Below are 13,028 nucleotides of genomic sequence, written 5' to 3'. Positions count from 1 at the left end.
AGCATATGGTAAAAACTTCACTTATACATCTATTTAATTTAGTTCTAAGCTACTAAGACTAGAAAGGAACTAACTTGTAAAAAGGGACATTAAAAAAAAAAGTGGAAAAAATGATAGCAAGAGGCATACAAAGGCTCCTGGAACAGGAAACATGGGGAACAGTTCAGAAAAATGAACAAGGGGCATGAAAGAGTAATTGCAGTAATCAGTTTACTGAAAAGGAAAACCACTCCCATATATAATTTTTCCAAATACTACAAAGAGTCAAAGAGACTGAAAAGCAATTCACTCAAACCTGAAAATGCTCATACAACATACAGTTGACTTTCTTAACATCATTGCCATACTCAGTACATGCTTAGATTCACCTACAAAAGAACTAGGTATTAGAAAGCAAAAACCTACATTCTCTGCAGAATTCACTTATGAAATTTAAGCAGCAGCCCACTGTGGAGTCCTTCTGTAGGTAGATTGTAAACAACTGGTACTTCTCACCAGCCTCCTAAGGAAAACTTCTATGTTCTTAGAAGATAGTCATGGGTAGATGCTCTTCAGGATAATGCACGACCATTCAGATTGCTCAGAATCACTGCTTTCCTTCATTAAGCTGGACCAAGCAGAAGGGTCACTGCCCAATTTTTAGTTAATGCATGTACAGAAAAATACAGTTGTTAATTCAAATACAGATGTCAATCCAGATAACCTTACAGAAATAAGATTTCAAGAGTGGTGGGAAAACACTATGTGTGTAGAACTTCAAAAGTCGCTCACACCGAGAGGCAAGTACAAGACCACAATTCACTCGCAGACATACCAGTGCAGTCTCCTGGCAGTGGTACGATTTGCATCAAAGCAAGTCAGATAGCACTGGTGTCTGCTGGACCTACACTGGAGTTATGCACAAAGGTAGTTGTACTACCACTGGCTGAAATACAGAATAGGTAAGGAACATGTTTTAATAGCAAAAAGGTACCAGGAAACAGGTCCATCTTGTACTTTTCATTAAAGCTATGAACGGACTTACTTATCACAGGAACAAACAACACAGAGCTCATTAGACGCTGCCTCAGATCAAAATGTTCTCAGCAGTCACAAAAGTTTTCTTTTTAGGCCACACAAATTCCAAGACAAACAAATTCATTATTCACTCTATTTCACCTTGCTAAAGCAACACCAGGACTACCACCCAAGGATAAATCCAGTACTCCATCATGACATAATACCTTTTTTATTACAATATCCAAAAAACTGAGTATGCAAGATTTTGAGATCTCACGATCCCTTCTTCAATCTCAGGAATGTGCCATCTAAAGACTGTATATTTAAACCATAAAGGAGTTTAAATGTAAAGAAAAGAGAAAAACGCATTTCTTCATAAACATTCTGTGTGTCTCTTCCTACCAACCACGCCATCCTCCGTAAAACCCGAAGATTTCTTTCCGTAAAGCAAATATATATATAGTGTTGGTAGCCCGCCCCACCCCGTCCCAAGATCAGTTTTTATTAATCCTCTGTATTAGTGTCAACAATCAGCTACAGATACATATTACTTTGAGAATTAAATACATAATCGTTTAATTCAAACAAGCAGAAGGGCAAGAGGAAAAAGCATTATGTGGATGGCACATTTGGTTGTAGATTACCAAAACATTCAGCCTTTACAATTCAATGATTCTTTCTCTAGTAATCAACTTTCAAATAAAATTTCTCTTTGTTGCAATTACAGACCAAAATACACTAGATAGTTTTCTTTTACTACAATCTTACCATAGTAGTTTAAGAAGTACTATTACAAAATGCTTTTAATTAGTGTACTCTTTACAAAGAGTCAGAGAGGCAATGTAATAGCAGAGTACAGTGTAAAGAGTGCTTCTAGAAACTAGGAGTTTTTGTAATATACTACTCGGTAAGCGATATAGCTACAGAACTCACAGCCACAACTGTTATGTCTACTCTCTCTCACTTAAGTGGCTGCAGCTTCAGTGCATTCAAACTGTGCCCGATGTCTCTGAACGGAGAGTTCTGCCTGCATGAGCAATCTGAACAGATTAACACTGGTTTGAATTGAAAACGCCCCTCCTTGATCTGAGCTAACTATGTAAACGTACACAGCAGAGGGGAGTTTTGAACTCAGCCGGGAAGGTGAGTGCTCGCCACGGCCACCCAAGGGAAACTCTCAACCTGAAGGGAGGTGGTCGGAGATTAACAGAACACAAGAAGAGGCAAATGAAAAAAAAAAAGAAGAAAAAAAAGGACAAACAGCAACCGACAGAGCAAACACTTTAGAAAGAACCTATTCCTTAAGCCTGCTTCAGATATTGCTCTGCTCTATAAAAGTGAATTTAGGACCTAAGGCTTGTAAGTTATGATAGGCCCAGGCGGCCAAGTCCATCTTCAACGTCACTGAAGTGCTTTCACAAGATATAGCTTTTCCCCGTGTTCACTGGTGAAGATGGGAGCCTTTTTGTAGTGTTCCACCAACTCATCCATAGTATTAAAGCGACGCTGCCCAATACAATAGACATTGTCCACGAGTTGCACCTTGAAATGTTTGTTCTTCCCCGATGCCTTTAGAGATACCGAGAAGTCACTGGGCTGTTGAGAAGAATTCAAAAAGAAAAAAAAAAAAGAATTACATAAAAATGAACAAAATGAAGGCCTAATTTTGTGGTTTCAGGAACAAACTCTGTCATATAGTTGATGGTAATTTATGTTAGTCTTTGTTCCACAGCTTGGTGCTTTAGCCACTTAAGAAACCCAATAGTCTATTATTCAATTAATAATTGCCATCATTATTAACGTGTACAGTTAAGTCAGTTAAGTGAAAGCTCCCCGGATGCACAGTCTGAAGTTGCCAATTACATGACTAAATTGCAAATATTATCTTAGTTACTCAATCTACAAGCACGAGAATGTCAAGGAGAAGGGGAAAAACTTTCATCATGTATGGTCTCCTTGCAAGAGAGCCCTGGAGAAAGCACTTACTGCAACATTACTAGGTGAGATGGAGAAAATTCCCCGTATTGCTTTTTTTAGAGCCATGACCACTAGAGGGCTGTTCTCGCTTTGCAGTGCAAAAGACAGAAACGCATTCACCTTCTATCTTACTTACCACACGGATGGGGAATAATTTCTCCCACTGAGCACACCTTTTTTGTAAAAAAAGATAAAGCTAGAATAAAAACCCAGTACAAATCTCACCATCAAACCACTGCCCACAAAAGACAAAATTTAAGCACTAATTAAGTTATTCAGGACAGAACAATTTCACATGATAAATCTCTTCATCTTGGCAACTGGTTGCTTTAACGAAGAGAGCGCTGTCATCCCAACAGCCGGGATGAGACCATGCTGCTTTCTGTACCACATGCTGCCATAGCAGGGTAAAAAGGACACACTGTCCCTTGCTTCCAGCTGAACTCCATCTCTAGCCATGGACCGCTGCTGGTTGGCTGTAGAGATGGGAGCATGGGCTTTGCCCCACAAGAAGTGGCTGGACAGGGGTGTTGCCAGCCAGCAGGAAAATGGAATAATGAAAAATAAAAAGCACACACCAGAGTTTGTAGCAAGTACTTAATGGAGATAAGTAATGCTTGATGCGACTGGAGGTCCTGCTGCAGGGTCTCTGCCTGCCATGCCAAATGCAGACGCAGCCTTCCTGCAGTCCCTCGGTCCTCCCCCACACCACACTGCTGCTTCGGTTGGGCCAGTGCTGCAAACCTGAACTCGTCCAGGCTAAACAAAACCCACAAGGGACTATCTGGTTCACAGCACCATCTTACGAACAACCCCGAGCGCAGCTGTGGCACAACAGAAGACCAAGCCGGGGCGGGGGGGGGGGGGGGGGGGGGGGGGGGGGAAGTGGGAGCCCTCAGTTGTTACTGCTGTCACCAGACTTCGGTTCATGAAACCACAGCCTCCAGAGTCCTCTACACTGTGTTTGGGGCATCAGGTACACACTTGAGTATGTACCCAAGTAAGGTAAAGGACAGCATTTTCTCAAGCATATTGTCTTTTTTTCTTGCACTGATGTGGGTCTCTGCCCCACACATCCCCCACGTTCTGCCTAACTCAAAATCTTGTCCCTTGCATCTCCCCCTCACCTGTTTTAGTCCCAATGCCTTCTTTGCCTTCCCTTCCTACTCCATCTGCCCTGCCCAGAGCAAACAAAGCTCCTGCTGTGCCTGTTGATCTGGCTCTGTGGCCTAACTCCCTGGGCTTGCACCTTGGCATTGGGCAGCAGCTCTTCCCCTCCCATGCTGCTCAAGCCAGCAGCTAGCTCCCCACACACCGGGACTAACGCTCTTCTATCTCAAGCCACTACGTTCCAGATCCACAACCAACACTGCTTTAAAAATTACTTTATGTAACATCCATAGGAGAATTACTACTTCCATCTACAACCTGGTGTCTCCGGGCCTTGGCTGGGTCAGTGCAGGCCCCGGCAGGACAGCAACTTCAGTCATCGAGTTGTTCCAAACTCACTGGCTCAAAATACACGCAGCACCCCCTGTGACTGTCAAGAGGAGAGGACTGGGGAGAGGGACGGAAAGAAGTGTCTAATAGCGTATCTTTGGGGTGTCCAGTTCTCCACCCAGGATACATCTTGCGCCCTGTCATCTAGCTCCAAGTTTAAAAACTGCTATTTTAAGCCAGCTAGCTCTGATACAAAACCCCTGCCTCAGGAGCATCACAAACAAGGCAGCACAGAGCTCACACCAAGACTGACCAGTTTTCAACACCTACCCTACAGTGGGTTAAAGCTAACTCAGTTGTACCAACACTGTGCTGTGGTTAAGATCTCAAACGCAGTGTGGACAAACTCTCTGGCAGGGCAGCCAAAACTACACAGACCTAGGACCCATTGCAATAGACGTGTCCACAGCCCTTAGCAGCAACCATTAAAGGGTAACGAAGCACAGGCCTGCACAAGCGAAGCTCTGCAGAAGCTCTGGGACCCTGGGCTTACAGAGCAGAAATTTAGGGCACGGGCTCTGAGCAGCGTGCTGATCGCTCTGCTCCAAACCTAGGCTACCAGGCAGGTCCATGGGGTCTCGTTCAAGGACAGCACTGAGGGGAGCACTTACAGACTAGCCGCTTAGGATTCAAAAAACAAGATCAAGTCTTCCTAAGTTCTGCTGCTTCCATGGGTGATGCCTATGCTAAATGAAAACCAGTAACCCAAGGGCCCTCATTTAAAATAGAAGAACTTATAAACAGAAAGTTCATTAACTGAAGCACACTTTTTGTTGTTTTAGGAACAGGAAAAGATGTTATGACAAAGGTTTAGAAATAAGTGAAATAATCACTTAGCGCTGAACAAAGTTTTAATGTTTTCTGACAAAGCACGGTTGTTTTCAGCATGTCAACATTATGAGTTTTCAAAGCTCCTTATATCTGCTAAGAATCATTATCTTTAGACCAGAAAGGATGCGCTAATGACACACAAAGAGGTGCTGGAACAGGTCTTAGACCTCTGATCTACTGTCCTATGTCCCAGGCACTGGCCAGACTTAGATCTTTGTGATTCATTAAATGTTCTTCCTGCCACTTTAATTATAACTTTAATGAATGAACATTGTCCTGAACTATTGTCCATTCCTCTCAGCCTTGGAGCTGCTAATTAGATTGATGCATAAATAGAAGATGCTATTATCACTTATTTTCTCCAGATTATATGTTACAAAGTTTATTCTTTTCGTGATCTGATTTCATTAGAAACATAGCGGAAAGGCTGATCTAACTCTTTTGAGAGCCATCATCCGGTGCAAAGAGATGGAAGAGGTCGAACAGCTGTTGCAAAAATCCTGAAACCCTTTATTGGCCTCAGCGTGGTAACTTCTAAAGGATACAAGAACAAACAGCAAAAGCAACTGGACTTACATTTATTTTTATTTTGGTTCTTTCCTACTCAAACAAACATGCAATATGGTTAAAAAATCTATTAAAAAAAATTCTAGATAAACTACTGCTCTTGACATTACCATTTTGAAGTATGCTGGTTTGATGCAGCCGGAATTGGTTCCCTGCTGTCCTCCTTGGATTTGCTCCAAGTATGTTTATTTTATTTACTGTTTAAGCTATTTTGTTTCAACTGCTGGCCAATTTTTCTCCCCTCTCCCTCAGAAATTAATTGCTACATTTGGATGTTTGCACATTAACTTTTCCAGGAATAAAAGCCTCATATATACCAAATAAGGGCACATTAGAAGTAAGCTTTAATCCCTGAAATCTACAGAGGAGTTGATGCCTCTGCAACAGAATTACAGAGCATAGCTTTGCAGCAGGGAACTTGTGAATATTTCTGTCTCATCGTAATTGGGAAGACCTAAACTTGAAGTTAAATCAATTCCTAAATCAGAAACTGGAAGATTAGCTGTTATGCATCTGCAGCTCTTCAGTCTAGGTGTAATATTTCTTTGAATTGTTTCAGATTCCTTTATTTTAACTCCTGCTTATGACTAAGATGAGCATAGGTTAGGTGATGCCTACAGCATGTGGAAGACAACAGGCAAGAAGATGTTCCTTTAACTTTACATCTTTGGCCAGGAACTTCACTGTCTTTTCAAAAAAAGATGGAAAATTTTATCATGAAAACAAGGTATAAAGCGATATAAGGGAAAACAAGTGAAACCAGGAAAGAAAGTTCCCTCCTTACAATCTCCATTTGAGAATGAAACAAGACAATTTTATCATAAATGGCAATGTTGGGAAAAATAAGTCTCCCTGAAAGCCTTTTACTGATCTGTAACTTTTTTTTTTTCCTTTCAATCCAGTTCAACCTGGCAACAGTCTTTCTCCATGGAAGATACTCTCATCTTCAGAATATTCTAAACCCTTCAAGCTCGCATCTGTGAGCCTGCCCTGGAGCTCCCCAACTTCTTCCATTTCCATACCCAGGTTTTCTCTCACTCCTCCTCCTACTCAAGTCATCCATCCAAAAAAAAAATTAAAAAATCAAGTCATAGCTCAAAGGTATAAGATCAGGCTGGAGAGAACCACCTGGGAGGGTTAAAAATTCCTTTATCTACCTCTTCCACTCCATTTAGATACATACAAATACCCTTCCTCCCTAGGCAGCGTTCACCGTGTTCCAAAATCAATGTTACACAGGTCAGAAACATGAATTGGCGCCATCGATCTTCAAATACAGCTCTAATAACATTTCTGTTCTTCCATTTAAAATAAACCACTAGGATATTTCCTTAAACCTATTTTTAAAGATAAACTTTTTCCTGCTCTCCGCTGTACTCATCAATCACAGCATGTCACAGAACATGACAAATGCTTCAGGTTTTGAACAGCTGCCACGTTTCATTGCTTCTACGCAACACTTGCAGGATTAAAACCCCAGAAAAATATGGGACACCCTGAACGCTACAGAATTAGCGCCTCAAAAAGCATACAAACTCTCAACCTGTGCCTCCTCCCTCTGCTGTCACTATTGCTGGACAAAAATCACAGAAGCTAAATGCTATCTCAATGGACTGACACAAATCCAGCCTCCCCTACAATCCTCAGGATCATCTTAATACATCTACAATACTCAGTATCATCTTAATAAATACAATACCCTGCAACTCCATTCAGGATCACTTACTATAATTTGATAGCTGTGACACTATTGGCAGAAGGTTGCCATTACTTCCTAGTGAATAATTGCTCCTGGAATGGTCCTGAAAAAAGTCCTGAAAAAAATGGTCCTGAAAAAGTTTCATAGCTCATTCCTGCTAACAAAGAGAACTGGTTTGAGAAAAATAACATCATCTCTGCTTCATGTGAAGACATCGTAGGGCTATGAAGCAGTGGTGTTTGTCTAATCACCAGTAACTAATCGCCAGTTTTGCACCCACTCTCAGTGGAGTGCAAGGGGACTGCAAGTCTTGACAGAAGCTTCCTTTGAAGTCTAATGGTGTCTGCAGCAAAGGATCTGCTCAGAAGCTAGAGGTGCAGTGTGGTGTGGTTGCCCTCCCTCATCACCAGTCACAATCTATTAGTGCTTCCTGTTAGCTACAGCACTATGAGCACACTTATTTACCAGGGTGAATCTGAACAAAACCCCCTCTTCCTTCCAGATTTGCTTCACTCCCCAGTGGAATCTTGAATTTTCAAAGCATGACAATCACCTACCCAATCCAGGCCAACAGTGTCAGCCAAGACTTGTTTTGTCTTGTGTTAGGTACTACACAGAGAGAACAAAAAATCTGATTGCTAAAAAGCCTGGAACTTGAAAAAGGTTAAGAAGTGGCTGTAGAGAGACTACATAGATTAAATCTGCATTATTTGTTCAGGAGTGCTACTTAAATGAGACAATAAACTTCATTTTTTGTCAACTGGGCAGCCTGCAACAGAAAGAACAAATCAAGCAGTATTTCTAACTAGGTGTGTTCCGCTTCAGTCTTCTCCTTTACATCTCCAAAACTAAGGTGACATTATCTAGGTGTAAGAGTTGGCAAAAATGTTATCAGTAGGTAACTGGGCCTGTTACATAAACTATGGGCTTAAATGGTTCAAACAAGTTTATGGTTCTCATAATAGTATTTCATAATTAATGAAGATAATCAGGCTCCTAGCTACCTGACAAGAGTTCACCTCAGGATATTCTCCACTATGGCAGCATCCCTCACTCAGATCCAAGTGTAACTGAAGAGAGTATTTTTGGGTAAAGGAATCTAGCTGTGAGACAAACTTCTGGTAAGTTAAGTCTACAGAAACATTGTAAAATCTTGCATCTACTAAAATTTGAAATGGAAAAACATGACAGTCTCATCAAGTCAATACGGAATAATACAAACCTTCATCTATCCAAGGAGAGCTTTTCATAACTCAGTAACAAGAGCAAAACTCAAAGAGATCTAAGGAAAACTCTTACACAGATGACTTTTCCTAACTATGATGATGGAAGGCTATAGAAATCCCTAAAACAGGTAAAAAAATCAGGCATGGGATTAGCAGGATGACTCACAGTTTTGTCTATGGGGCCTTTTTAGAAAGGCCTCCATCAACCGCTTTAACAGGTGGGTTCATAAGACAATGTAATGGGAAGTGCTGGTCTGGTGGAAAGATGAGCAAAGCGGAGAGCTGACAACTTCACCCTGTTCAGCCTGGTCTCTCTAATCAAGATCTTTCGCTCTGATCATGCAGACACTCCTGGTGACTTTCTGCCACAGTACGAACAGCCTCTGTAGTCATGCATATGAAATACGGCCACCGTCAAGAACTTAACAGTTATTTCTAAAATCTTTCTTTGTTCCATACATAATAAGCTTGATACAGATCTTTTATAATCTTTTCCCCAATGCTATCAAGTATGCCCATTTGCTTATTATATCACTCCTGGTAGTTCAGAAAAGGAAAAAAAAAACCCCACAAAAAACCCACTAGCAATCCCCAGTGCTTTTATAATTCATATAAATTATATGATGGTATGATATATAAAGATTAGGGCAGACAAAAGTTTGAGATGTAGTAAAATATTTCTTTAAATCTAATAAAAACCTAAAACTCTCAAGTAGCACTAAGACAAAGGAGGCATTTACATGCATGACTACAGTTTTTCTCATTGCATTAAAAAACCCCAAATACAGGATCTGCAAGACAGGATCAAGACTAGAAAAAGAAGAAAAAAAAAAAAAAAAAAGGGATAAATTCTTCAATTCAGCACTTTTTTTTTTTTTTGCGTGTGTGCAAAAAAGCGCGCTGTAATATGAATTGAGTAAATTTTCTGAGATTCCAGTAAGTGTTAGATGCTGGAAACAACTTGAAGACCACATTCTGAATGAATCTTTTTGTGGTCCACAAGCAGCAATTTCCCCAGCAACAATACAAGCAGCAAATTTGAAACTGCTTTGAATACAAGTGTGTTTAGTGTTACGATGTCATATTAAATTAAAAGGTTACGGTGTCCTTTCAAGGAAATTTGTTTACTCCAGAAGCAGACTCTTAAGAGCAAAGAAATGAGCTGGTGGTCACTGTGACGTGGTGTGCGCTGAGAAACAGCTGCACTTTTTTGTATTTTAAGTAATGTACTCATTTTTAAACTGTCCTTCTGGCACTTTCCCGAAAGACAGAAGAAAATTGATAGCTACTGTCTCAGCATAACCCAAAATGCAGCATTCAGATCTGAAAGTGAATTTCTACCTGCTGGACGGACACACCAAGGGTACATACACCACATCCAGTATACCCGCTTGTCCCTGTCAGACACGATGCTGCCCAGAAGAGACAGCTGAACTACTGTAATTTCATGATTACCATAATCCTCTAGTGGCTTTCTACATTTTAGAAGACAGTATGCCCTACCTTGGTCTTTTCTTCTGTTGAGTAAACCAACTTGATTCCTCTCAGCCTCTGTAAGTCAGTCATGTTTTCTAAATTTCTATTTTTCTTCCTGTTCTCCTCTGGTTTATTTTTATTTAATCTCTATTGTTCTTCCTGTTCTCTGTTTTATTTGAATTTGCCTTCATATAGCATAATTTTAAATTTGAACTTTCAGAATTACAACGTCTAATTAGCATTACTCATATCCCCCTGATGTCATCGAGGCTCAATTTACAAAGCATTACAAAGCTGCCGACTTGACCCTCTCTGTTGTGTATTATAATCTTAACAACTAGATACAATAACAACTTTACCTTATTACAACCTAAAAAAAAGAAAAAAATCTAAGTAGAAATACATTAAAATGGGATTTTAACCAATAAAGAACCTATGTTATTATTCAATTAAAGGCAGAACAAAACTGATCAATGCAAAGATCCCATTTGAAATTAGCTTTAAAATCCAATTAATGACCAAATTTCCAATTCAGAAGAATTATTTATCTTGTAGCACTGTAAATTTGAGGAGGATTGCATGAGGAACACATGACTAGTCAAACTGAAGCCTGAAATACTTATTTGCTTGTCCACTAATTAAGAAACCCTGGATAATACAATCCACAGCTGTTAAATTTCAGTGTAAGTGTCACTGCATTTCAGCAGCAGACTGATTCTCAGGAGCAGTAAGCGTATCAGTTGGTAATGCTGAAGCGTTACTTCCTTCTTTAAGGGTGAAAAGTCCTTTACTACAGCTGGAGAAGCTATTAACCGTCACGCTTGCTAACCCAAGCATCGGGTATTACAAAAGCCTGCCGGGCTGAGTACCACTTACCGAAGATTCACTATCTCTAACAAGGAAGTCTCCTTCCACTCCCCTTTCATTCAGGGCACATTCTGCTTGGTGCCGGGTAACATTCCCGTAATACCACTCTCTTCCAGCAAACCGTCCGGTAGAAGATGGTCCCGTGTAGCTTATCTGAGGCGGATGAGAAGTGTTAATGGTAGGACCATCGCTAATGATTACTACATAGTTTTTAGGAACAAGACCAATTTGCCCTCTGGAATTTTTACATTTCCACCATTCTGGGTCATTTTCTGGCTTTTCAATGACTTCCATTGTTTCCCCTTTTTCAAAATTGAGCTCTTCTTCTGTGACGGAGCTGAATGGATACAGTGTCTGAACAACGTGGAGTACTTTGGTGCCCTGGCCGTTACTCATGGAAGCGCCTTTCCTTAAGCTGAGAAAGCTGGGTGAATCTGCAGTCGCCTCCTCAACCTCCTCTACCACATAGTTCGAAGGAAACCAGCCAATCTGTCCATTGTAGCTACCTCTCCACCAGCCGTCACTGCACTTCTCCATGACAATCACCCGGGATCCTTTAACGAGGGACAGTTCATCCTCCCTCTCCGCAACATACGCAAATTTCACATAGGCTGGAATGTTAAGATCATAAATCCGGTCGGCGCTGCTGCCATTGGACGGGTATTCCGCATCCGTGCTAGGAGTGGGTGAGGCGTCTCTCGCGCTCGTCTTTCTCTTGGTTTTTCCCAAACCTGTTAAAAAGAGAAACGTAAAGTGATCACTTGGAATGCTTGTCCCCAGACTGCAAACGCTGGATTTAGCGGCGTGTTCCTCCATCGCTTTAACAGCACTGCTAAATGGAGATCTTTTCTGTAATACTACATAGTCAGGAAATAGTAACGCCTCTAGGAGATTATCTTTAACATCCAGCTGATGCACCATTAAGTAAGGAGCAATTTGTGTTATAATGGCTCTCTTCCCTTCCCAGAAGTACCAGAGTTTTAACACACTTAAAAACAGTAGTTTCTTCACTACGAGAACAGCTAATCACTGGAACGGTTGCACAGCTTGCTGTTATGTCTCTTAAAAATCCAGCCAAGTGATCATGCCTTTTAATTTTAGTGATGACTTTAATTTGGCTCAAGCAAAACATGAAAGAAAAATCTACAAAAATAAACTAGCAGAGCAATAAAAGCTTAAGTTTCTCTGCAGCTTACATTTTACTCTCTTCATTCTTCAGTCAGACCCCAGGCAGCTACAGCTGCAACTCCTTCCAACTACAAGCCCCCTTTTGAAGCCCACACCTCTTTCATCTACGTTTCGTCACGTACTATTAAAAACATAAACCTGACTGTGAGGAAGACCGTTTGCATATATTCCCCTATAATCCGTAAATTCTGATGAACTGTCGTGGCTTTAATTATAGCATGAAATACAATGTGCAGAAGAAACAACAATAACATTAAGTACATAACTTTTTTTCTTAGTGAGAGGAGCCATGCTAATGTCTGTTTAAATATGGAAGAAAAACCACACAACACACTTGGTGTACTTTTCAAACTTTTGCAGCAAGGACTGCTTAAGCTTTATATATAAACAGAAAGATAAAGTGAACAAGTGGCCCGCTCTTGTGAATTCAATTATAAACGTTCTAAAGAGAAGACAAAAGATGAAGTCTCAGTGTAGCACAAACCAAGCAACACCCAAAATGTCACGCAGGGGACAGAAAGCAAAAACCAACAGAGAAATCGGAGCTTTGGTACTTTTCTCCATGCTCCTAGAGCCTTGCTGGCAGGCAGGAGATTCACTTGAGACACAGTGAGTGCATGCTGATTATGGCAGATTGAAAAGGTGAAAAAAAAATAAAATAGGACTTTGTTTTCGTTACTTCAAATAATCTGATAGAA

General features: G+C 40.7%; 1 protein-coding gene across 2 annotated transcripts in view; it reads right to left on the bottom strand.

The window, feature by feature from the left end:
- Positions 1-1,212: 1,212 nt before the first annotated feature.
- The window catches only part of NCK2 (NCK adaptor protein 2), an 84,129-nt gene continuing 72,313 nt past the window's right edge, over positions 1,213-13,028 (bottom strand). For both annotated transcript variants that reach the window (XM_075739015.1, XM_075739016.1), the window contains 2 exons: positions 11,152-11,873; positions 1,213-2,595 (listed from right to left, as the gene is read on the bottom strand). In XM_075739015.1, coding sequence (XP_075595130.1) covers positions 2,401-2,595; positions 11,152-11,873 — 917 coding nt within the window. In that variant the 3' untranslated portion in view covers positions 1,213-2,400. The remainder of the gene's footprint in view (positions 2,596-11,151; positions 11,874-13,028) is intronic.

This window comes from Balearica regulorum, chromosome 1 (genome assembly GCF_011004875.1).
Source record: "Balearica regulorum gibbericeps isolate bBalReg1 chromosome 1, bBalReg1.pri, whole genome shotgun sequence".
Taxonomy (NCBI): Eukaryota; Metazoa; Chordata; class Aves; order Gruiformes; family Gruidae; genus Balearica; species Balearica regulorum.
Note: the sequence above shows the minus strand (reverse complement) of the source record. Positions and strands in the feature narration are given on the sequence as shown.